This window comes from Mustela putorius, unplaced genomic scaffold (assembly GCF_011764305.1).
Source record: "Mustela putorius furo isolate JIRA1106 unplaced genomic scaffold, ASM1176430v1.1 tig00537248_pilon_pilon_pilon, whole genome shotgun sequence".
Lineage (NCBI taxonomy): Eukaryota > Metazoa > Chordata > Mammalia > Carnivora > Mustelidae > Mustela > Mustela putorius.
In genome coordinates this window covers 10,945,488-10,971,990 of record NW_025422387.1, presented here as the reverse complement: position 1 = coordinate 10,971,990, position 26,503 = coordinate 10,945,488, and the positions used below count along the sequence as shown (strand labels likewise).

At 49.1% G+C, this 26,503-nt stretch overlaps 1 protein-coding gene across 4 annotated transcripts in view; it reads right to left on the bottom strand.

Annotated features, from left to right (window-relative positions):
• RNFT2 (ring finger protein, transmembrane 2) overlaps positions 1-26,503 on the bottom strand; it is a 71,783-nt gene that overhangs the window by 7,323 nt on the left and 37,957 nt on the right. For 3 of the 4 annotated variants that reach the window (XM_004753309.3, XM_004753306.3, XM_045073564.1), the window contains 3 exons: positions 9,738-9,887; positions 8,487-8,552; positions 8,251-8,352 (listed from right to left, as the gene is read on the bottom strand). In XM_004753309.3, the coding sequence (XP_004753366.1) occupies positions 8,251-8,352; positions 8,487-8,552; positions 9,738-9,887 (318 nt within the window). Of the gene's footprint in view, positions 1-196; positions 7,174-8,250; positions 8,353-8,486; positions 8,553-9,737; positions 9,888-26,503 lie in introns of those variants that run through there. The other variant, XM_004753310.3, reaches the window with a different exon arrangement.

The window sequence follows — 26,503 nt, the reverse complement described above, 5'->3', positions numbered from 1 at the left end:
AAAGAAGTAGGGAGCCATGGTAGGGCTCTGAGCAGAGGAGTGGCCTGAATAGGATTTGCCTGTTCATTTTTTTTTTTTAAGATTTTATTTATTTATTTGACAGAAAGAGAGAGAGAGATCACTAGGCAGAGAGGCAGGCAGAGAGAGAGGGAGAAGCAGACTCCCCGCCAAGCAGAGAGCCTGATGCAGGGCTCGGTCCCAGGACCCCAAGATCACGACCTGAGCCAAAGGCAGAGGCCCAACCCACTGAGCCACCTAGGCGTCCCTTGCCTGTTCATCTTTAAAAGATGCCTTTATTCAGAGCTCAGGGGTTAAGGGAAAGGCAGGAAAGCTGGAAATATCAGTGAGTTCTCCCACTTTCTGGCCATATCACTTGGACAAATGATTCAACCTCCCAATGCCTCAGTTTCCTTATCTATAAAATGAGAGGTCATGAGGAAGTGGAGGGAATCACCCCTTTTTCTAAGTAAGCTCAATGCTCAATGTGGAGCTTAAACTCAGGACCTCAAGATCAAGACTCACATGCTCTACTGACTGAGTCAGCCAGGGATCCCCAAAATGCTGCTAAGAGTACTCCTCTCATAGGAAGATTGCTTCACATTAAAAACATAATAATCAAAGGCAGTACACGATTTGCTTTTGGAACCTGGATGGGGGGTCGGAATCCTAGCTATGCAGGATATTTTGAAGATGGGTGGAGAAATCTGGATATATACCATACATTAGATAATATTTTACATCAATTTTAAATTGCCTGGGTGTGATGATAGAATTGCAGTTATGAGAGAGAATGTCCTTGTTCTTCAAAGATAAACACTGAAATATTTTCAGATGAAGAATCAAAATGTCGCCAATTTATTCTCAATAGGCTAGGGGGAAAAACATTTATATCAAGAAAAGGCAAATGCAAAATGTTCATGATTAGTGGATCTAGAAGAAAGATAAAAGGGTGTTCATTCTATGTCCTTTTGATCTGTAGTTTTGACATTTTCAAAATAAAAGTGATAATTTAAAATGATAATATGAAAATCCGAATATTGTTTCCTAAAAAGTTTTAAAAAATGAAATTAAAAAGGCACTTAGAACAATGCCTGGTCAATAGTAAATGTGCTATCATTGTTGGCTAGTATAAAGAAGAGATTATTCAAGCCAGACTGTAAGCTTCTTACAAACCCATTCCTAGCAGGATGTGCAGTAGTTGCCTAACTGTAAACAGTGTTAAAGGAGAGCTCCATGATGACCTATGCAACAGGGGACCAGTCTGATCCAGGGAGTAATCTAGGAAGGTTTCCTGCAAGGGCGGGGGGCGGGGGGGACGTGTGTTAAGGCCTGAAGGATGTTTAGGAGTTGAATGGGTGAAGAGAGGGGGTAGGGATAGAGCACACCAGGCTTAAGGGAGGAGCTGGGCCAAGCTCCTCAGATGTGAAGGCATTGAGGCATTCAAGGATGGCCAACATGGCTACAACAGGAGAGTGTAAGAAGTGGGCGGCAGGAGGTGAGCAGGCCACATATAGCCTCAAAGGATGTGCCCGGACTCTTGCTATGGTCTGAAGGGCAGGGCCCAGGGGTCAGCAGGCCCAGCAGTTTCTCTCAGACTCCTAACCAGGGCACTCAAGGCCCTCCACAATGGCGCCCTCTCCTCTTCCTCCTCATCACTCCCTCCCAGACAGCCAATGTCACGGACACACGGGATGACTTGCAGTGCAAAGCTTAGTCATACTGCTAAGCCTCAGGGCAAGCTGTAATATCTATCTGGGATGCTCTTATGCCCCTCCTCCGTCCTTATCAGCTGGTGGGCACCTACTTCTTGCAGAAGACTTAGCTCAAGCCATCACACCTCCCTTTCTCCATGATGTCCCCTGTGTTCCATGCCTTACTGTCTCCTGAAAATCTAAGCACTTCTAGATACCTCCTGGGGCGGGTCTCTCTCACAGCATCACACACACGCCTCTGGAATGATCTGCAAACTCATCTGTCTTGTTCGCTGCATTAAGGGCTTCTGGAGGGCAGGGACCACGCTCCCAACAAGGTTCTGAGCACATGGCAGATGCTCAGGAAATGCTCGCTCAATGAACGAATGAGACTTAACCTCATTCCCTGGGAAAAGGCGGTACTTACGTAGAAGAAAGCAACACAAGCCATGTTCACATGAAGCTCAATACTTGAGTCAGGTGAGCGGGAAAGGAGAAGCTTTTCATTCCTTCATTCAAAAAACCAATCACTGAGGTTCTCCCATGTCTCAGTCAGTATTTCTCAAATGTTCTGGTCCTAAGACCCCTTTATAGTCTTAAAAAATCACAGATGATCTCAAAGGGCTTTTGTATATGTGGGTCAAATCTGGCTATATTTATCATATTAGAAATGGAAACCAAGATCTATGGAAAACACAAGATTACACAAGCACATGAAGGTGAAAGGGAACACCAGGGGGTACCTGGGCCACACTTTGAGAACCACTCTTCTAACTGCTCATTTACCATTTGTCCTGCCTATCATCTGGGCGGTAAACTTCAAAAGGGCAGCAACCGCTGTTGTGTTCCCACTGCCCAGTCCCGAGCCTGCACAGAATAGGGACTGTAAATGCAGCTGATGAAGGAAGGTCCTCCCACATAGGTCAGGGGGCAGATTCTGGAGACACTGGCATAGTTAAGACCTGACCACTGTCCTCTGGGAGCTCACGGTCCCCTCTTCAGAGAATCAGGCAGGATGGAACCTAGAGCCAAATAAAGAGGTTTGAAGACCACACGTCGACCCAGCGGCCCAGTGGGAGGAGGGAGGAGGTCATCATCCCTCCAGATACTTCTAGCATCTGGAGAGAAGGATGAGCCCCTACAGAGGGAGGGAAAGGAGGGACCTCCTGGGCTGCGAAGTGTAGGATCAGTGGGTTTACGGTCAGTGGGGACGGTCAGTCACGACTCCCTGGCTGCGCCTCCTGGGGCATGGAGGTGGGTGAACCCCTGGGGTTGCCTGGGCCACCCTCCCTGCCCCCTGAATTCCATCCAGACTCCTCAAGTCTTGCTCAAAGATTTGGAGCAGGCGGGTAAAGTGAGGGCTGGGGACAAGAGCCCTCACAAGCACAGCAGCTAACCCCCACGGGAGAGAGGAGGCTCTGGATGGGAGAGGGGCATCTCCTAGCCCGGCACTTGATGTTCGGCATGAGCTGAGAAACAAGGAAACAGCCAGGCCAGGTCTGGGTGGATGGTTCAGGTGAGGAGTACAGGTAAGGACCCTGGGCCCTCTCCGTCACTGAGCACAGATGCTGTGCCAGGCACTGCTGGCGTCGTCTAAGTACAGTCTCATGACACCTCACAGACCCCCGAGACTCAGAGAGGGAGAGCCACCAGCCCAAGGGCACACAGCTGCTAAGCAGTGAGGCTGGAATTCAGCTTCAGGGATGTGGTGGGCTGAGTTCTATTACGACTCCCAGTGATCTCCTCCTCCTGGGATTCACATCCGGTGTGGGCTGCCCCTCCCCCGAATGCGGCTGTACTTACTGACTTGCCTCAAGCAAATGGAATACAGTAAAGAGGATGGGACATCACTTCTGAGATTAGGTTACAGCAGATGGGGCCTTCCGTCTTGCTCTCACACCTTCTTCCCACATATTCACTCTGATGAAGTCAGTGTGATAAGGAAGCTGGGGTCGGTTCTGGCCACGAGGAATGGAGGCCTTTGGTCCCACAGCCCATGAGGAATTGTATCCTGCCACTGGCATGTGACCGAGCTTGGAAGCAGAGCCTTCCCCCATGGGACCCTGGCTGGTGTCCTGACTGCAGCCTGAAGCAGGGGACCCAGCTGCGTGTGCCTGGATTTCGGATTCACGCAAACCAGGAGATGATGAATGCTAGCTGCTTTCGGCCACAGAGTGCTGGGTCATTTGTTAGGCAGCAACGGGTAACCGATACAAGAGGTGTCTGCCTCCCTAGTGAACACTCTGCCTGTTACGTTCTATTTCTACTGGTCACACATGGACAATGTGGACAGGGATGTCTGTAGCCCTTGGTTTTGAAAATGACATTACTGAAAGTGGGGTTAATGTCAGACAAGGGACACACCCACATACACACCCAGCCCTAACCACAGATCCTCTTGAATCACACAGACCTTGCTAGCTTTGTCCAGATTTAGAATTAATCACTGACACTGAGTATTGGCATAACACGCTATGCTTTTCAAAACCCACACACAGATAGACACGTCATCTCATTTGACTGTATTAAAGAACCTGCAAGCTGCCCAGGGCAAACATTTTCATTCCTGGGAGACAGAGGACACGGAGGGTCAGTGCCGCAATGAAATGTGTGGCTCGGGGTTGCAAAGTCAGTGCTGGGACGCCGTGGGTACTTGGAAGGCACCTGATGCAGAAATGCCCGGACCGAGGAGTCAGCACAGGTGCTGAGCGATCGCAGCTCAGCTGTTCCTTCATTCCTTGGAGGTGATGCGCACAGGCTTCGCTGCACGGGGCATAGCACGCTCCTAGGAATTTCCAGGAAAGGGGCTCTACTCTCGTAATGCAGCCTTGAGGACATCTCAAAGCAAGAAGGGGAAAGGTCCTGGCCTCTGAAATCCGGGGCTCTGGGTTGGAATCTGGTTCTGCTGCCGAGGAGCAGGGGAGCCTTGAGGAAAGTCTGTCCTTTCTCCTTGCTGAGCCTACCTCTGCCTCTGTAGAAGAGGGTCACTGTTCCCCCCCACACGGTGTCTGGAAGGATGGAAATGCGTAGGGCCTGTTATAAAGCAGGAAGTGTGAGGCACCCGCAAAGACAAAACCGATAGAAATTACCATTCTCCTGCCCTCCTTCCTTTACATTATCAATACTCAAACCAAAACAAAACAAACCTGTAGTGACCAAGGGCTAATTGTACTCTGACTTTTCTCTTTGGAAAGAAGTCTTTTAAATAAGCCAAGTTTCTGACTGTGTGTTCAAAGTGCCCTTTCCCTGATGTCCCATCGCTGGGCAGGAGGCGTGGCACAGGTACTTGGGGAGTGACTAACTGGGCAGGTGCTTCTGCCTGAGTGGAGAGCTCTAACCTCTGGGCATGCCCAATGTCTGCCTGACCCGCTTCCATTGACAATCTGCTTCCCAGGCTCTGATGGGGGGATGGTGGCGGGGAGGGAGGTGGGGCCTGTGTGTGAGTGACACACTGTGCCTACTTAGATGTCCCTTTGAAGGAGAGATAGATGTTCCTTTAGCCTGGTGGGCTCTTCCTCTACCTGTTCACTCATCTCTCCTGTTCATTTATCCATTCATCCATCCATCTACCCATTCATTCGTCTACCCCCCAATCCCACATCTACCCACCTATGCACCCGCAGGTGGGTCCATCATTTGTCTGTCTACTCAGTCACCCACACACATATACCTCTGTCCATGCACCTCTGTACTCATCCACCCACCTCTCGACCTGGCTACCATCCATCTCCATCCCAACCAACCGTCCATCTATCCATTCCTCCAGCCCGTCCATCTCATACCATCTGTCCCCTTCCATCCATCCCATTCCTTCCTTCCTTCCATCCATCCATCCATCCAATATTCACTGAGTCAGTGCTATGATTCTCCTGCTAACAAAACAGACACGGTCACCCCTCTCAAGTTGGCCTATGCTTTGGCCAAGAGGAGACAGACCTTGTGCAACCAGTTGCCCAGTTAACTAGCTGACAACTGGGATAATCGCTATGAAGGAAAACCACAAGGATCTCTGAGGCCATACTGCTGGGAGAACTGGCTAGTCTGGGGAAGCAGAGTCAGGGAAGACTCTGACTGGGGAAGAAACACTTGACTAATTCATTCATTCTTTCCAATTGCTCAGGAATTAACGAGGCCCTTTTGCCTGTGGAAGTCATCTCCGCCAGCCCAGGCCCAGCTCCCCGCAGCAGAGTGAGACTAGTTTGGCTAAGGCTGTGGTTCCGACCACCGCCGTGTGTGGGAAGGTGTCATGGCACCAGGAGAGGAATGGGAGAGAAGCAAACACATGAAGGCTGGGAGAGCTTGCCAGAAAGGAAGAAGCAAGACTTTCACCTTGACATCATGTTCAAATCATCGCTACCATGGAGAAGGCTATACAGATGGCTCTGAACCATATGAAAAGATGCTCAAGTGCACTCGTAATTAGGGAAATGCAAATTAAAAACCGCACAGAGATTGTGCTCGTCACCTGTCAGATTGGCCAGGCTCAGGAAAGGCTGGCACGTGCGGTGTGTTGGTAGGCAAGAGGTCGTGTCGTGATCTGCACCGGGAGCGTAAACGGATACAGTCTTTATGAAGGGCAATTTAGCAATATCTGTCAAAACTGGATACCCTCTGACCTCGTAATTCCACCATTAGGAATTTATCCTACCGAGAGCCCGCACATGTGTGAAATGAAACACGTGCCAGGAAGAGCCGATATGGACTGAACCCTGACCAGGCGTAGCTCTAAATGCTTGACTGGCTCAATCCATTCAGTCCACACGACGGGCCCGGGTAGCTGCTGTAGGTCTCTCCATTTCTGACCTCTCCTGGCAGCCACCATTGTAATTACGGAAGATTATAAACTACCAAGTGCCCATCCATAGTGGAATGGTAAAACCAACGGTGGTCCATCCAGGAAGGGGGATGATAGGCAAAGGAGGAGGCTCTCTCAAGACACTGTTCCCAGTCAACGAGGAAGGATACAGAACACAGTTTGGGGGAGAGTATGAGACAACATAGGTCTTTCTGAAAATGATGTGTGTGTGTGTGTGTGTGTGTGTCTGTGTGTGTGTGTGTGTGTTTGAACATAGAGTGTTTTAATTCCATAAAGCATCTCTATGAAGATTTAATAAAAGAAACTAGGAAGCTAGGGGGAGGTAGGAGGCCGGTGACTGTTTTCCTTCTGGTATATTTAAAATGCTTTAAGAAATAAGCTTCTCATCTTGGAATCATTGTAGACTTAGAGAAGAGTTGTCAAGATCGTGCAGAGCGTCCGTATTTAGCCCCTCCCTGTTCGGTCATCATCAGCTCGCTTCACTTTTACATCAAAGCCAAGAAATCCCCATTGATGCGTGACCAACCGCTGAACTCCAAACTCTGTCTGGATTACCTCAAATCGGTTTTCCGACTCCCGTCCTTTCTCTGCTCCAGGATCCGACCTTGGTCCCATGCTGCACGTAGCCCCTGTGCCTGCCAACTCATGAGCTCCTCAGTTTGAATTCTGAGTCATGCAAATATATTCTCAATTTAAAAATAAATAAAATGCAAAAAAGAAACCTCCTAACATCTCCCAAACATAAAAAAAAAAGAAAGAAAGAAATGTTGCTGATGCCAGAAAAGGACCTCACCTCCCTGTCCTCTGACCCCTGGGTGGGGGGCAGCATGGGGGTTGGTGGTGGTCACCGAATAGGGGAGCAGCCGTGCTCCTGTTTCTACCAATGTGCCTGCTGCAAAAAGCCTTCCCAGCCTGGAACTCATTGCTCTCTGTCCCGGTCCCCTGGGATGCTGCATGAATCTCTCTTACACAGCACTTATCACTGCCTGCCTTGTTTCATAGTTATTTATGTATGTGTCTGTCTCCCTAAGGAGACCGTGAGCTGCCAGAGCAGGGAACAGGGTCTGTGTGCCCTCTGCCTCGCCTCCCCAGTATCTGATAGGACACTTTGGCTCGTATACATCTGCTGAACTGACATCTTAGCCCCTGATGTCAGGAGGAGGAGGGGTACCTTTAGGGAGTTAAAAGGGAGTAACCAGTACTCATTGCCATGGCTTAGTGGCCTGCAACTTATAACGAAAACAAACGGTAATAGTAATTACAGTGATGATAAAAATTTTAACAAGAGCCATTTTTACAGGTGACATTCAAATTTTGCTCTTTCACTGATGATCTCATTTAATCACAATCATAGCTCTATGAAGTCGATATTACGATGCCCATTTTATAAACAAGAAAAGCCAAGGCTCAGGAAGATGGAATGATCTACCCTTGAAGGGTCAAGAGTGCTGCCTGAATTCCTACACCAACGAATCTGACTACGGCATACTAAATTTGTCATTTTTGAGGCTGGACTGATAAATCCAGGGCTCACAGAGGTGAAGGAACCTGCCCAGGGCCACCCACCGAGGAAGAGGCAGAGCCTGTCCGATCTGACTCCAGTCTTGACCATCCCGTCCCCAAAGACCCACCGCAGAACCTGAGGTTTGGTCACTGGAGAGGCACATGGGACTTCTGCATGGAACATGGCCCTAGAGGCCCCCCAGCCTCTGTACCCTGCTGGCCCCGCCCAATCCCACTCACCTGGCACATGAGGATCAGAGGGTCCCGGAACTCGGCCTGGCAGATGGCACAGATATCACCGGCTTCTGTGCACTGCTGCCCAGTCGCCCGGACGCCGTAATTCTGTACGAGGGAGGAGACAGAGATACGGCCAGCTGCGGACCCTCCCCGGAGCAATGTCTTCAGGAGCGCTGAGAGAGCTATCTCTGGCTCCTGGTTCTTTTGACTTCAGTGGGGGCCATTTGAAGTCAGCTCACCTGAGAGGTGCAGAGAAGCTTCAGGGCTTTCCTAACTCCGCCCACACGACCACAGATGTCAAATGACTGAAAAGAGAGTGGAGTGATGGCTGAAAGTCTCCAAGGGTTGTTTAGGATCTTTCTTACCACTCCCAAACCACCCCCACTGACCCCTTGTCTTTGACGATGAACATTTTCAGGACACTCTATCCCACCTGGAGCTCCTCATTCCTATCACTTTTGCTTGGCATTTGGCTTGCTGCCTTCTGTCAATAGTCTCCCTTGCTACCGGGGCCAGGAAAGCAAATACATGACACACATTCTACCTCTTCCCACTGCCACGCCCAGCACAGGCATTGCTAATTGATCACAGAACCCTGATTCTAAACCCGGCCAGCTCCCCAGTCAGGCATTGCCAGTCGATCAGAATCAGCAGGCAAGAGAAGCCCCGGTGGCTGATAGGGCATGGATTACCCAGCTAGTCCTGCTGGGAGGAAGAGAAGGGAAGAATATATTCCCCCAGGATTCTCTAGAGCCAGAAATAGAGAAGGGAAAAGAAAGAGGACTATGTGTTTATGGGTGGGGGGAAAAACCCGATTTGTACCTAGGAATGGAAACATGTTTGGGAGGGGGGAGTATCATCTACAGGTAAGAGCTCCAGGCTTTGGAAGCAGGCTGCCCAGGTGTGAAACCCACTCTGTTATCGTTAGCAGAGTGACGCTGGGCGAGCTGCTTCTCTCTGAGCCCCCATCTCCTCGCCCATAAATACAGGAGTAATAATGGAAATATGTGAAGGGAGAGCATCTGGTGAGCTTTATGGGCAAGAAATCAGGGTGGATTCAACCGCAAAAAGGAATGAAGTATTGATATATGCCACCATGTGGATGAACTTTGGAAACATGATGCTAAGTGAAAGAAGCCGGCCACAGAAGACCACGCGGCGGAGGATTCCATTTATGCGAAATGTCCACAACAGGCAAGTCCACTGAGACAGAGAGCAGACTGGTGGTTGCCAGTGGCTGGGGGATGGTAGTGAGCAGAATGGGGAGAGATGGCTTAATGGGTACAGGGTTTCTTTTCGGGGCGATGAAAATGTCTTGGAACTAGATGTGGGGGTGGTGTAGCCCTGTGTACCTGCTCAGTGCCAAGGAGTTGCACCCCACCCCCCATTTAAAACAAAAAAAAAGATTCCAAGCTCCCTGCTTGCCCCCAAGACCTGGCAAATGTGTGGACTTTCCTCATGACAGCCCTTAAGTCTCTGGCCCACCTCACCTTGCAGAGGCTGTAGAGAACAATCAGGACCCCTCCTAGGAAGTAGCTGTTGGAGGAGTCGTCCCCCATGATGTATTTATACCACAGCTGGATGGGGACAAGTGATCGGAACAGCTGGCTCAACTCCTCGATGACCAGATAGAACTTGCCCTGCAACCACACAGAAAGCATCAATTATTATTAGCTGTAAAAGACCCAAAGGACCCAGCCGGGGGTCCCCCAGCCTGGGCAGTAATGATGTCCCAGGTCACAGGCAGGCCATTAATCAGCTTTGGAAAGCACTCAGACCTGCTCTTAATGGGTTTGCGATATGGCCGGGGAGACGTGGCCCCTGCCCGCCGCCCTCACCCACTGCCCACCAACCTCAAGGAGCAAAGCTCCGAGGATCACATTTCAGGGAGGGAGAAACTGGACACTTCTGTCAGAGGGCTGGGGTGTGGGTCACTCCCTGGTGCCTGCTGTGGCTTTGGGGCCACCGTCCCTGGCCCCACACACAGATTGCCCTTGTCTCAAGGGCTGACCCAGGCATCACGGAGGGCCCAGCCTCCGGGGCAGGAGCTGGATGGACGATAGGAGGCAAGTAAGGGCAGGCCTAGAGGTGGACGGGGATATGCGCTCTCCTTCCCAGCTACTGTCTGCAAGAACGCAGGGGGACATCTGGGCGAAGGAGACGCATTTGGGATTCAGATGGGGCTGGGTTTGAAGTTTGCATTGCTGCAAGTTCACGGGCCCCGGCTTCCTCATCTACAGAAGGGGAACCACAACTCCTGTCTTACAGACTGCTCTGCAGGTGCACAGAGAGCATCTAGCACGTGCCTGGCATGGAGCAGTACTCAACCAATTCTATTTCCCTTCCTCCCTTTGCTCTTGGACAAGTCCCTCCAGCTTTCTGTGGCCTCAGCTATAAAATGAGATGAAAATAACCCCATCCTGTTATGTCTAATAAATTTAAACATACATCTATTTATGACCTAGCATTTCCACTTCTAGGTATGAACCCCAGAGAAAAAAATGTATGTCTGCTTATAGGCAAATGATCATATAGCAATTCTATTCATAATACCTCCAAGCTGGAAACAGCCCAAATGTCCATCAGCGGAGGAATGCATAAACAAATTGTGGTGTATTTATACAACAGAATACTACTCAGGAATAAAAATGAAGAGATGACTGATGGTTGAATCTCACATGCATATGTCCAATGGAAGGAGACAGTTATAAGAGAATACATATTGCACAATTCTCATTTATATGAAATCCTGGAATAGATTAACACTAATCTGTTGTGAGAGAAATCAGATCAGTGGTTGCCTGGGGTGAGGAGGAGGACTTACTATTAGGGCCATCAAGGAATTTTGGGGAGTGATATTTTATAATGTGATTGGTATGGTGGTTACACAAGTGTATACATTTGCCAAGACTCATTGAAATGGGGAAGCCTGGGTGGCTCAGTTCAACATCTGCCTCTGGCTCAGGTCATGATCCCTGGTCCTGGGATCCATCGAGTCCCGCATTGGGCTCCTTGCTCAACAGGGAGCCTGCTTCTCCCTTTGCCTGTGGCTCCCCCTGCTTGTGTGCTCTCTCTCTCTCTCTAACAAATAAATAAAATCTTAAAAAAAACCAACAATCTCATTGAAACAAGATGGGGTCAGGAGGGAGACAAACCATTTTTTTTTTTTAAAGATTTTTATTTAAAAAATTTTTTAAAAAGATTTTATTTATTTCTTTGACACAGAGAGAGAGAGAGAGAGAGAGATCACAAGTAGGCAGAGAGGCAGGCGGTGGGGGTGGAAGCAGGCTCCCTGCTGAGCAGAGAGCCTGATCCGGGGCTCGAACCCAGGACTCTGGGATCATGACCTGAGCTAAAGGCAGACGCTTAACAACTGAGCCACCCAGGCACCCCGCCATAAGAGACTCTCAAGCTCACAAAACAAACTGAGGGTTGCTGGGGGGAGGAGGGTAGGGATAGGGTCGCTGAGTGATGGACATTGGGGAGGGTATGTGCTACGGTGAGTGCTGTGAAATGTGTAAGCCTGATGATTCACAGACCTGTACCCCTGGGGCAAATAACACATTATATGTTAATTTAAAAAAACTCATTGAAATATATGCTTCAAAACTGCACTTTTTTTTTTTTTTATTTAAATTACACCTTAATAAAGCTGATTCAAACAAACAAACATAGAAAGAAGCAACCATCCCTGCCTCAGGCACACAGAGCCTTAAAAATGTGAATAGCATTTGCTCCAGCGATTCTATCTTTAGGAATTCATCCTAACAAAATTATCCAGGATGTGCACTGGGATGTGTATGAAGGTCACAGCAGCATTCTTTGTAACAGTACCAATAGACACAAGTAAATAAATGTACAACAAGAGGGTTTGTTATGGTGAGAGCTATAATGGGAAGCCATACAGCCATTCAAACATTATCCTGAAAAACAGCAACTCAACTGTGGAGAAACCCAGCACATATCATGTGATCCAAATGATCAAGATTTACACCCCCAGCAGTAAGTTCTGTCAACAGCCTGGACCCCCTGATAAGAAGCTCTGAGAAGAACCTAGTATCACCTCCGTGGTTATTCAGGTCAACAATTTACAAAACATGAATTGAGTCATGAATAAGAGACACATACAAGGGGCACCTGCGAAGCTCAATGGGTTAAAGCCTCTGCCTTCGGCTCGGGTCATGATCTCAGGGTCCTGTGATCCAGCCCTGCATTGGGCTCTCTGCTCAGCAGGGAGCCTGCCTCCTCCTCTATCTCTGCCTGCCTCTCTGCCTACTTGTGGTCTCCGTCTATCAAATAAATAAATAAAATCTTAAAAAAAAAAAAAAAGAGATACATCCAAAAGGAGGCTCATTCTGCAAAAGAAATGTCCAGCACTCTTCAAAAGTGTCAAGGTCACAAAAGACAAAGACAAGATCAAGGAACTGTCAGGTTGGAGAGGAATAACGAGATACGATATGCCACATGAACGCAATGAGGGATCTTGGATTCAATAATCCCTGGAGTATGAAAGAGACGTTAGTGGGGCAACTGGCAAAATCTGGTAAAGTCTGTCACTTTGTTAATAGAAACAGCAGTGATGTTCATCTCCTGGCTTTGCTAACTGCACTGTGGTCAGACTAGATGCTAACATTAGGGGGAGCTGGGGGAAGGGTATGTGACGACTCTGCACCATTTCTGCAATGCTTCTTTAAGTCTAAAAATTTCAAAAGGGAAAGGTAAAAAATCATCCTGGCGAAGGGTACCTATTGACGCAAGGAAATATTGATATAATAGTTCTGAGTGGAAATGTCCCCATAATCTTCGTGTTTTTCTGCCTTTTCCAATTTTTTCTTTTTTTTGTACTGAGCATAGGATACGTTTACATTAGAGGGGGAAAAAGATTATAAAAACATGTTGTCTATCCATCAGATGGATGATGTCTGGGATGAGGATGAAGACTTTCTATCTACCCCACTATATTCCATCTTGATGGGCCTAGGAAGGGGGACCAAGAAAGGGCATCCAGTTGTCCCCTCATCCTGACCTTTGTGACTAGCTGTGCCCTTGCTGTGAGGGCCCTCTACCCCCTCCAGTCTCTGATCCCTGGACATACCCCTCAGAGGGGTATTCTGGTTTCCTCTGCAGCCTGAGGCAAGGTAGAGGAGACTGGGAAAGCAGAGATGCGGGGGGATGGGCACCATGCTGGTTTTACAAGCCAGTGGAGCGGAAGCAATGGTACAGCAGCTCAGCGGATGGCTAGGGTTGCTCAAACTCTGTCCGTGTCCTGACAGCAGGCCCCGGGCTCTGCTGAATACTGATGTTGTGAGCTTCGTTTTCCTGCATCACCTCAGCCTCAGCTGCCCCATGCTTTCAACTGCCCTCATCTAGGCTCACTCAATGACTGCATGTTCCAGCTCATTCTGGGCCAAAAGCTCAGTCTCTCCCAATGTCCAACCTAACTTGCGCAGAGAAGCAGGTAGAGAGAGAGGAAGCAGGCTCCCCACTGAGCAGAGATCGATGTGGGGCTCGATCCCAGAACCCTGGGATCATGACCTGAGCCGAAGTCAGAGGCTTTAACCCACTGAGCCACCCAGGTGCCCCAGATGCTAGACAAATTATTTTAACACAGTGTGGTACAACTCAGCTAGAGCTGAGCACGAGGGGGCCAGAGTTGGAGGATGGGGTAGGAGTGGAGAAGTGATTAGGTAAGTCTTCCAAGACCTAAGAGAAAGTATCATCTCAGCTGACCTTGAAAAAGACGTGCTACTCAAAGTGTGGTCCCTGGTCCACTGGCCTCAGCACAGTCGGTCGTGTTGCCAGCACCTGACAGGGAGGAGATGCTCGTCCTGTGGCCGGGGACCGTTCTGAGGCTAGGGAGTCCACTCTCCTTCCTCGTGTCAGCTTCTCAAGTTCGCTGATGGAGAAGGAGAGGTGGAAGAGAGAATGTCTCTTTAGAAGTGAACACTGATGTCACAGACGACGACGAAATAAAGGGAGTGTCTTCGTGGCACCATGCAAAGGTAGCAATTAGCTGCTGGTGGGGGGGGGCACTTGGAGGAGATACAACCCCCAGGGAAAACTGGGCATATCCCAGTGAAACCATCGCTCTCTAATTAAGCAGCTTTGTAATTCCAGATTTCTTAAGCATGTTATTTCTGACGACCACCAAATGGAATGTGTGGTTTTTCTCTGGGGTGTCAGGGAGCAAGGAGAAGCGATCAGATTGTGAGCCGTCTGCTCCCCGCCACCCTCTTCCTCCCTCCCGCCCGCCCTGCCACCCGTGAAGGGGAACAGGAACAACTGCCACAGGACTGGGGCGCGCAGGGTTCTCCGCTGGGATTCTGATCCAGGGGGCGGGAGCGGCAGAGACGGGAAGGCGGAGGAGTCGGTGCTGACTTCCATACTGCGAGGACTGGGGGGTGGGGGCACAGGGACACATAGAGTGACATGGGAAACAAGGAAACAACAGAGGGCTGACTCTGGGAGGGGGTGGCAAATGCAGGAGAGAGGACTGCTGAGAAGCAGGAGAAATGAATTGGGGAAGAGGACTTGAACTCTGGGGTGAGGAGGGAGGGGACACATCATCGGATGGTTGTTAGCAGGGTCATGTATCAAGGATGGGTAGACAGAGATGGAAGATATTTTTCTGCATTGCATATAATTCATAATATTATACAGCTTTATGAATATGTTTATGAATCTCTTTGGGGCACACTTTCTCATCTAGAGAAGGAAGACAGCACAGCAGGTAAGGGATTTGGGACTCCAAGGTCAGATCTGTACCTACTAATTGATTTTAGACAATAATTTAATGGCTTTGAGCCTCAGTTTCTTAATCTGTAAATGGGGTTGAACAAACTCACACATACATATATCACACACACATACATACACGCAGTGGTGTGCTGGCAAACCAGGTCCCTGGAAAACAACCAACGAAGGCCCTGATTTGTGTGTTTGTCAATTTCTACGGCGTAAATACTCCCACAAGGCCCATTTCAAGCTGCCAAGGGTTTCACACCCGCTTGCACGTTTCTTGAAAACTTAATCATCGGCTCTCACAAGCCAGGGCAACCTGTCTCCAACACACGGAGGGGTGTGTGTGGGGGGATGTCTGAGGATCAAATGAGCAAATGAACCTAAGACCCAGGTACCCAGGGAGGCCTCCGTATGTGACAGGAGCTAGTTAGGAATCTCACGAACATCTGAGAAGATGAACATGATCAATGCCAGCTTCTTTGGGAGATGAGAAATGTCAGGTTCAAAAGAACTAAGGGACATCAGAATGAGACTGAAGGGTCATCTGGAATGTCCCAGCCTAGAAAGGAAGAGAGGCTCTTGGGCACCTGGGGGCCTCAGTCAGTGAGGCGTCTGCCTTTGGCTCAGGTCATGATCCTGGTGTCCTGGGATCGAGCCCTGTGTCGGGCTCCCTGCTTCTCCCTCTGCCCCCCGCCCTCCTCTGCTCATGCTTTCGTGCTCTCTCTCTTCTCTCTCTCTGAAATAAACAGATAAAATATTTCCAAGGAGAGGTTCTGAGACTATAGGGAGGAGAAAGAAGCAAGGAACCCAGTCGACAATGAGAATTCAGATCTGGGGGTCTAGGATACAGAGCCTGGGAAGTTCACTGCAGCTCCGGCTGCTGATGCATCACACCTGTGAGGGAACAGGCCCTCGTCGGGGCTCCAGCCCCAGCAGACACCACACGGAGACCAGCTGTCCCTGCTCCGGCTTTGACAGAACTCCTGACCCACGGAATCCTAAGCAATAATATCATGGTAGTTGCTTTGAGCCAAACAATACAAAACACAACCCAAAAACCTGAAAGCGTTCATCTACGGCTACTTAGTGGGTGCTGTGGCTTGAATCAATTCTCCCACAAAATTCCTATGTAGAAACCTAACCCCCTTGGGATGGTACGTGGAGATGGGGCCCTTGGGAGGTGATTAGGTTATGAGGCTGGAGGCCTCAGGAATGGAATCGGTGCCCTTATGAGAAAAGACAAAGAGCTTGTGCGCTCCTGTCCTTTCTCTCCACCACTGCCCCCTGCCCCACCATGTGGGGACATGCCAAGAAGACAGCCATCAGCAAGCCAGGAGGAGGGTTCCCACCAGGAACCAAATCAGCCTTGATTCTGGGACTTCCAGCCTCCAAAGCCATAGGAAAGAAATGTCCTGGTATTTTCTTAGAGCAGGCTGAGCACATGGACACAGCTGCCAAGTAGGCGGCCTGTGATTTGGAGGCAGGTCTTCTCTTCTACGGACTGGGTTCGAATCCCAGCTCTGCCACTTTCTAGCTGTATACCTTTGGCAAGGTACTTCCTCTCCGTGTGCTCAGACCCCTGAGATCATCTTGATTATCCTCTCTGATAGCTAACATCCGATCCATCTACAAATCCTATTGGAAACCGCTCTTTGCTTCTTCTTGTCCTTCTGTCCTTGCCCTTGTATGGTTTTCTTCTTCACACGGTATCTAAAATGAGCTTTTTAAAATACAAATACAGATCAAATCAACCCTGAGCTTGTACCTGTGAAAATCTGTCTCGCTCGGAATGACATTTGAAACCCTTGCCATGTCTTCCAGTTCCTGTAAGATCTGCCCCCTGCCCACACGTGTGATGGGGCCTGTTTCCTCAAAAAACCAAGCCAAAACCAAGCCAAGCGCAGTCCTACCTTAGGGCCTTTGCACTGGCTCTTCCCTCGCCCTGGAGCCCCCTCCCTCCTGAAATCTGCCAAGTTGGCTCCCTCACTTCCCTTGCATCTTGGCACAAATGTCACCTCATGGAGAAGGATCACAGAACCATGTACATAAAGCAACACCCTCGTGCTCCCTCCCTACCCCGGCCACTCTCCACCCTCTGTAGTCTGCTTTCCTTTCTTTCTTTTTTAAAACTATTTTTATTTATTTATTTGAGAGTGGGAGAGAGAGAGAGAGAATATGAACCAGAGGCAGGAGGGACAGAGGGAGCAGCAGACTCCCCACTGAGCTGGGAGCCTGATGCAGGACTTGATCCTGGGACTCCGGGATCATAACCAGAGCCACAGGCAGTCGCTTCACTGCCTGAGGCACCCAGCTGCCCCTGTATTCTGCTTTCGCTTTCTTTATTGCACTCGCTCTCTGACAGGGTCTATATTTTTTTGTTATGAGAATGTAAGCCCCTGAAATACAGGCTCTGTGTCTTTCTGGTACTACTGTTTCTGCTCATAGAACGGTGAGTTTACAGCAGAAGAACGGTGTCTTCCACTATAAACTGGAGGTAATAATAACATCCCTCCAAGGGCTGTGATGTTAATAATAACAAATATGTACATTGAGGGCTTTTTACTTGCCAGACGCTGTTCTAAGCACTTTGCGTTAATTCATTTAGTCCTCATGACAACCTACGAGACAGGAGCTATCATTAACCCTATTTTATAGAATAGTAATCTGGGGCACAGAGAGGTTAGGTTACTTGCTCAAGGTCACACAGCTGGGAGGCGGTAGAGAGAATATCTGAACCCAGACAGGTTGGTTCCAGAGGCCAAGTTTATAAATCCTTCCTGGTCAGAAAATTAAGTCACATGCTGAAAGAGCTTAAAACAAGGTGTGACAGGTCACCATATAAAAATGTTGGCTATTATTATTCTTGTGACTGCCTGTCAGCTAAAGGAAGCTCATATTGGAGTCAAGTGCTAAAGAGAGACGTCACAGCCACTCTGGGGGTGGGTCGCTTGCTGTCCCACATGCCAAGCTTCCCCGGTAAGTCTGGAGTGTGGCCGGCGGCCAATGTTTGCCAGCACTTAAGGCTGGCTAAGGGTTGGTTAGCACTCCAGGACTGTGTCAAAAAGCCAGATACACTGTGATGAGGAGAAAGACAGCTGTGCCTCCTCCCAGGATGTTCCCTGGAGCACATAAATCTGATTATTGAGGACCCCCACTTATAACCCTCCATGGCTCCCCAGTCCTGAGGACAAAGCCTGAACAGCTTACCCAGCCTTCTCCATGCGGCCCCGTCTACACTGGAGCCATATGGCCACCTCGCATGGGCAAGAGGCTCCTGCTCACTTCTGCACAAGCTGGGCTTTTTTTCCTTTCCCTTCTTACCTTGCCGCTCCTTCCCTAAGCTTCCATGGATTCCCCACCCCCAATCTATTCTGCTTTGAGGGGGAGCTTGTGACTGATGGTGCCTACTGTCCAGGATTCCCATGAAGATCCAAGGAAATCAGTCTCAGAGTGTGGTCTGGGACCCTGGGCAGGGCAGGGTGGGTCCTGTGAAATTGAAACTTCTTTATAATAATACTAATACATTATTTGATACCTTTGCTCTCTACCAAGTGTACAATAGAGTTTTTCCTAAGGCTCATGACATGTGATTTGCAACAAATGAGAAAATGTGGGGATCAGACTTGAGCCAGGTGTTAAAGAAATCTACTAAAAAAAAAAAAATGCCTCCATTCTCAGTAATTAAAAAATAAATTGTTTCATTAAGATATGTTATTAATGTTATTGTATAATTGGCTGATTATTATTTTTAATTAATGAGCATTATAGAGGGGTCACAGTTTTTTGTTTTGTTTTGTCTTTTAAAGATTTTGTTTATTTGACAGACAGATCACAAGTAGGCAGAGAGGCAGGCAGAGAGAGGAAGGGAAGCAGGTTCCCTGCTGAGCAGAGAGCCTGATGCAGGTCTCGATCCCAGGATCCTGGGATCATGACCTGAGTTGAAGGCAGAGGCTTTAACCCACTGAGCCACCCACGCGCCCCAAGGTCACAGTTTTTAAAAAAAAGTTTTATTTATTTAAGTAATTTCTATACCCGACATAGGGCTTGAACTCATGACCCCAAGATCAAGCTCCTCTGCCTGAGTCAGCCAGGTGCCCCCAAAAGGTCACAGTTTTAATTTCTATGACAGTGAATGTGGATAGCTGTAACTCATGTAAACAGAAGCTCCCTGGACCCTCAATACTTTTGAAAAGTGTGAAGAGGACCCAACTCTAAAACACGTGAGAACCTTTGAGAATCCCCTGGCACAGAGTATGTGCTCAGTAACTCTTAGGTGTTTCTTGGGCCAGGCTGTGAGCTCCATAAGTGCAGGGAATCATATATTGTTCTACCATCTTTCCCCACATGCCTAATCAGTCCCCAGTTGCTGGCTGTCATCCTCTCCTTTCTTACCTGCTTCCATAGTCCTACAGCCCTCAGTTTTGTAACCGGACGTACAACTATCTTGAACCAAGACTTTATCTTCCAGCTTCCTTTGCCTCTAGATGCCACTTGGGTCACTAAGATATGGGATAATGTCATGTGACAAGTTCAGAGACCCTTTCATCGTATTCTTCCCTTTTCCTCCATCCTGCTGTCTGGAGCTTGGATGTGATGGCTCGTGTTCCAGTTGCCATTTTGGGCCATGAAGAGAAGTCCCACACCCTAAGACTGGTGAAACAGTGAGCTGGACGGTGTCACATTACTAGGTTTGGGTTGCTTACCTTCGGGTTTTGCCTGAGAAAGAAAATACACTCTTTCTACATTTAAGCCACTATTGTTTTGGGTTCTTCACGGTTATTTGCTTAATACTGAGGGTTTGACATCCATTAGTGATCAGCAAATGTTTGTTGAGTGAGTGAATCAACCAGTGAGTGAGTGAATAGGTGAGCTAAATGATCATGGTTCAAACAGCTAGGTTTTTCACATGGAGAGTCCTCATGCTGAAGTGCTAGGAACTGAGGGTCTGCGTCTAAGGAGGGGGAAGAAGGGCATTGTCTAGTGACTGCTCATTGGAGCACGTGCGGGAAAGACCCACAGTGCAGAAGGAAAGGGCTGTGACATTGGGTGCAGGTCCCAGCTCTGCCTCTTCCAAGCTGTTAAGGCCCTGGAGCCAGAGCAGGTACAGTGAGGGCATGGATGCTGGAGTCGGATGACCAGGATTTGAATTCGGACGGTCTCCGGCCGACTGACCTAACATAAGTCACTTCATCTCTCCCTGCTTCAGTTTTCTCATTGGTAAAATGAGGCGAAAGTAAAACCTACCTCCTAGAGTGGTTGGAAGGATAAATGAGCTAGTGCAAGGGAAGCACTGAATGCAGTGCCTGGCACACGGGAGTACTCTGGCCCCTGCTAGCAGCCTGGCAAGGATAAAACATCTTCCAGACAAAATGAATTAAGCCTCATTAAACAGGATGGCGGTGGATGAAGAAGGCAGGACGGAAAAGAACTGATTTTCACAAGTTAGCCATGTAGAATATGAAAAGGCGTTAAGATTGCCAAGTCTGAAGTCAGATAGCTGGGGTGCATCCTTTGTAACTGTGTGTCTTTGGGCAAGTTGTTCTACCTCTCTGGGCCTTGTGGTTGTTTTGTGTGATGGCGGTGGGTGACCCAGCTTGGACATTCTGGTCTTCTAAGCACTGTTACGAGAACTGCTGATATACAAGTCTGCATTGTAGTGTTACTTTCGGCTGTAAATGACAGAAAGTCTACTCGAAGTAGGTTCTACAAAGATTGTGCTGTACTGGGTCACGAAACTGGTGAAGGCAGGGTGGCTCTGGTTCCGTATAGCTGGGTCCAAGAGTGCAAACAATGTGGCCAAAAATCTCGATTTCTATAGTTCTTTCTATCTCTCCTCTTTCCCATCACTTGGTTCAGGCTGTCTGCTGCTCTGTGTGTAAGTTTCATTCACTCCTGCCAAGACCAGGCCCTCTCTGGGTGGGAATCATGATGATGATGATGATGATTAGAATTATTACTAATTTTTAGTTCTTACTAAGTGCTAGGCACCCCGCCGCACAGAACACTTTGAGGGAGGAGATATTAATGCTCCCACTTTACATTTAGGAAACTGAGGCACAGAGAGCATAGATAACCAGCCCCAGGTGATGCATGTAGAAAGTGCCGGATTCACCTATATCTGGTGGGAAAAATGACCATTGCCAGCCACAAGCCAACAGTCTTAAAGCTTCAACCCCACTTGAAGAGAGACCTGTGTCTCCCTGGACCCATTCACCAAATGAATGGCAAGCCTCCATCCTTAGAACCAAGCTTAGAGGCCAAATGAGGTGATCGGCTTCTATGATTGGTCGGTCCTGATCACATGGCTGGGGTGGGCGGAGCGCTGTGACTGACAGCCTCATCAGAACCACAGTGAAAGGGCCAGGCGGCTCCCCCAATAGAAAGGGGGTGTCAGGAAAAGGAGGCTGGAAAGCTTCCTCAAACTAAAGGTAGCAAAGGGCCACACACAGTCTTCCCTGCAAAGCTTCTCCTTTCCCTTGAGGGGAAATAAGCAGGACTTGGGTTCAGCCTCCCGGGCTTCAGGGGCCTGAGGGAAGAGAAAAGGGTCCCTCAATCTCCCCTGTGGGTTTTCCCATATTTGCTTTGCTCGCTCTGAACTACTCCTTAGTTTCTGATTGCGACTGGGACCTAGTTCCTTGTGAAGGTCACACTTCCTGCTCTGACATGGGCAGGGCAGGCAGGCAGAAGGGGCTGGAAAGAAAGACTTGTTTCCTTGGGAAGGTGGCCTGAGGGCTGGATGGGGAACCACAAAGCCTTCAGAACAAAAGAGAGGAACAGCGACCTCTGTGCCATCAGCTGAGGGGCAGGCACTCCCAATCTAGGTCTTCAACCTGAGAAGGCTGAGGGTGGGGAGAGCTTGGAAACACTTTGGAACAGCATGGCGGGGAGTGGTGGGAGGAAGTGCTGAGGGGACTGGGGACTGAAGGAAGCCTAGAGGAAGGGAGGAGGTCATGACGGAGGAGAAAGAAAGAAAGTGATTTCTTTATTACCAAGCACTCACCATGGGCCAGGAATTGCACATCCACTGCTCCCCTGGTGGCTAGTTATGATCCATTCCCATTTCTCTGATGAGAAAGCTCAACAGAGGCATGGGGGGAAGGAATAGATTGTGGGAGCCTAAGTTAGTAGAAGAATTACAAGAGGGAAGAGAGAAGAAACCAGCAGAAAGAGGACCAGAGCTGGCTCACAGTTGAGTGATAAAATTTCTCTTTGAAACACTTGGCATGCTGCCGCCAAGGGTCTCTCTCTACTCTGAGGACTCAAGGAGATGGACCCTGTTATCATGAGTCACAGTTAACAGGTGAGGAAACACAGGCTCAAAGATGCAAAGGAGACTGTCCAAGTACAAGATGGGGTAGAGCCAGGGTTCAAATCCATTCTGACTTCCCCTCTGGTGCTCTGAGGCACTGTGATGCAGACCCGTGGGGTTAAAGTGAGATGTGGGGAGATAGAAACAAAAGATACAAGATGCGTGTGTGATGGGGGGGGGTAAGGGGAGGGGAGAACTGAAGAGGGATGATGAACGTCACCCCTGCCAAGGGGTGACCAGAAGGAGGAAGACGGAAGCTTCTGGGTGCTGGAAAATTTTTTTTTTAAAGATTTTATTTATTTATTTGACAGACAGAGATCACAAGTAGGCAGAGAGGCAGGCAGAGGGAGAGGAGGAAGCAGGCTCCCTGCTGAGCAGAGAGCCCGATGCGGGGCTCGATCCCAGAACCCTGAGATCATTAACCTGAGCCGAAGGCAGAGGCTTTAACCCACTGAGCCACACAGGCGCCCCTGGAAATGTTTTATACCTGTGCTGCCCAGTACAGTAGCCACTTGTCACATGTGGCTACTGAGCATTTTAAATGTGGCTAAATCCGAATTGAGATGTATTGAAAGAATAAAATACACAGAGATTGTCCAAGTCTTACATAAAAGAGCTCATTAAAATTTCTGTACTGATTACCCGTTGCAATAATAATGCTTTGGACAGGGCGCCTGGGTGGCTCAGTGGGTTAAGCCGCTGCCTTCGGCTCAGGTCATGATCTCAGGGTCCTGGGATCGAGTCCCGCATCGGGCTCTCTGCTCAGCAGGGAGCCTGCTTCTCTCTCTCTCTCTGCCTGCCTCTGCCTCTCCATCTACTTGTGATTTCTCTCTGTCAAATAAATAAATAAAATCTTAAAAAAAAAAAATAATGCTTTGGACATACTAGAACAAATAAAATATATCATTAGAATGAATGTCACCTGCTCCTTCTTACTTGTTTAACGTGACTACTAGGAAATGTGAAGTTATCTATGTGGCTTGCATCACATTCTTATTGAAGAGCGCTGAGATCTTGAAACATATGGACATACATATACATATTTTACATATAGATATATAAATATGCAAAAATTCATCGAGCCTGTACACTTATAATTAGATCATTTTACAGTATGTTAAAAAAAAAAAAAAAAAAAAGAAAGAAGGAAAAAAGCAAAGAGGCAAGGCGAGCCGGAATGGATTGAGGCTGAGTGCGGCAGGTGGGGGGCGCGGCCGTCGGGGGCGGGGCCAGAGGCCGCTCGTTACCCGGCAACGGGCGCTGTCGGTGACGTCACCGACCGGCGGCAACCATTAATCCCCCTCCGGGCGGCGCGGGCAGGCCGGGCCGCCTGCCTCCTCCTCCCCCGGGCCCGGATGAGATCACCGCGGCGGGCGGCCGGCTGTCCCCGCGCTCCCAACAAATCGACTCCTCGGCGAGCGCCGGCATCTCATGATCTCATGGCCCCGCGGGACGGCGCCGGCCGATGAGGTCACAGTCCCGCGCCCCCGGCCGCCCCGCTCTGCGCGCCGCCGGCTCCGGGCCGGGCCCTCCGTGCGCCCCGCGCGGGTACCGATTCCCGAGCCGACCGCTCTTTGACCTCTGCGGACAAAGGAGGTCGCTGTTTGCGAAAGGCAAAGCTGCCTTTTCCATTCTTTCACGCGCCTTCGCCACCCCTGAGGTCACGTACCAGCAGGGAGTGATCGCATCAGCTCCCCTGGACTTGGGTCGCGAGCGGTGCCAGGCGACTTCCCTGCATGATTTCACAGCCGCCCAGTCAAAGAAGTTCTCTTCTTTGCTCTGTCTTAATGAGGGAACTGGGGCTCAGAGGGATAAGGGACCTGCCCGAGTTTCCCCAGCTAGGAACGTGCAGATCAAGACTTGAGCTGAGATGGTGTGAATTCGCCCTTTGGCTCTCCCTTTCCCTGCATCTCTGTCCCACTTCCGGCTCTGGGCGGGGAATGGTGGTAATGGTCAAGCTTGCTGGGTGCCCACGACGTACTTGGACAGTTTTATGTTAAAGGCCACTATTCCACACGACAAATCCGCCTGAGAAGAATTATAAGGACTAGTTTTCAGATGGGAAGAGGAGGTTCACAGAGGTGAAAGGACCCACCACAGGGCTGGGATGTGATTCAGTAGCGCAGCCTTTGTATTACTCTTCACCACTTTCTCCAGAAAAAGGAAGACTTCCTGCTGCCAGTGGACAATATACCTTCTCTCCTCTCTCCCACCCCCAGAGTCCGCCATCAAATGCAGAGGGGCCAACGAGACCCTTAGACAGCTTGACAACTCACCTGCCAGCAGCTAGTTCTCCATCACTTTCTGCTCACTAACTGCTCAACAGACCTCAGCAACATACATTGCCACAGCTGACAGAAAGGAAGGCAAATGACCAGAGCTCCTTTGTTGAAACACACATTGAGTCACAGCCTATTACCAAGGGCAGAGCTGTTGAGGGAGTAATTTCCAGCTCCATTTTGCAGATGACAAAACTGAAATCATTTAACCAAAGTCGGATGGCGAGGAAGTACAAGTTCCAGTGCAATACGATTTGCGCTGAGAAAGCCCTCACCATTTCCCTAAATGGGACTCCCATGAATTGTTTTATTTTCTGCCTGGTGCTTATCACAATTTGGTCTTACGTTTGCATGCTTATTTGTTTAATGGTGACCTCCCCAATCAAACAAAAGCAAGGACTCTGTCTCATTCATGGCATGCCTGTATCAACACATTGCCTGTCATACAGTAGACACTTAATATTACTGGATTGAACTCAAAGACTTGGTGGATCAAGCTGGTAGGCAGTGCTGATTTTCAAGCCCAGGTTTGTTTGAGAATAAAGCCTGGGCTGCTTGTGTTCTTTCTAGGAAGTCAGAGGTTCTTGGTACAAGTACTTTACTCGTTGGGAAGGTTCTCTGGTGCTCACACAGAGCCTATTAATTCTAAGTTTATTAGGATTGACAAATTTGATGTTTGGGTCTCCCAACCAGCAGCATCCTTGCTTGGTAAGAGGAGAGAATAGAGGAACAATTCGTAGGAAATTAAGTATGGAAGGCAGTAGGGTTATACATAACGGCTCAGCCAGAAAGGAGACAAAAAAGCCGACATAAGGACACTGAGGAAAGTGTAACTGCAAAACTCTGTCGTTTCTTATGAGCAAAGGGAGGGAGGGAGATGGATGGAACCCAGCAAGTGTGCATAGGGAGTTTCTAAGGTGTTATTTTCTAATTTTAAAACATGATTGTTATTATCTTTTGCACCTTGTGTTATTTTTTAAAAAGTCACAAGCACGGGGCTCCTGGGTGGCTCAGTGGGTTAAGCCTCTGCCTTCGGCTCAGGTCATAATCCCAGGGTCCTCGGATCGAGCCCCGCATCGGGCTCTCTGCTCAGCAGGGAGCCTGCTTCCTCCTCTCCCTCTGCCTGCCACTCTGCCTATCTCTGTCAAATAAACAAAATCTTAAAAAAAAAAAGTCACAAGCAGAAAATTTGCCCACTTTTTACACCACCTATAACAATCTCATGAGCCAGGGGGGCAAATTAGTGTGCTCCATTTGTAGATGGTGAAACTGAGCCTCAACTTCAAAGTTCATCATTTTGGCTAAGATGACAGAGCCACTAACTGGCACACGTGGGATATGAATCCAAGTGTGTCTGATGTCAGCATGGATGCCCTTATCGACCATCACCACATCCTGCCTTCTGATAACTGACCAGAGCTAGTCAAAATAGCTCACACCCCTGATTTCCTAAAGTCCTCTCTCTGCTCTTCTGGCTTCAGGGCCCAGGATGAGGAGGAGGCCAGAAAGCATGCCAAAGGCTAGGATGGGTTTTTGGTGCTGTGGCCCCAGGGGCCAGCTGATCGAGTCCTTGAGGCCTGCTGTTCAGGCCCCACAGGAGTCACCAGACTGGCAGGAGAATTCTGCCCTCAACAGCAGCAGGCATGTACCCAGTTTCATTGGCTGTGGTTCCCCTGATCTAAGAGCTTTGGCCCCATGAACAGGAAGGGCTCAGGCCACGTGTCCCAGCAACATGCACATCAGGAGCCTCCTTACAAACAGGGCCCTGCTCCCTGGGACCCAAGAGAGGCCCAATTATAAGGTGTTGATGATTAAGCCTGAAGTGGCCTGGGACCCTGTTAGCTGCAGAAAGGCAGTCTCTTCCCTCTGTCCTCGTCCCAGGTGGGTGAATGTGCTTCTCTGTCCCCATGTCAGCTATGGTCTTAGG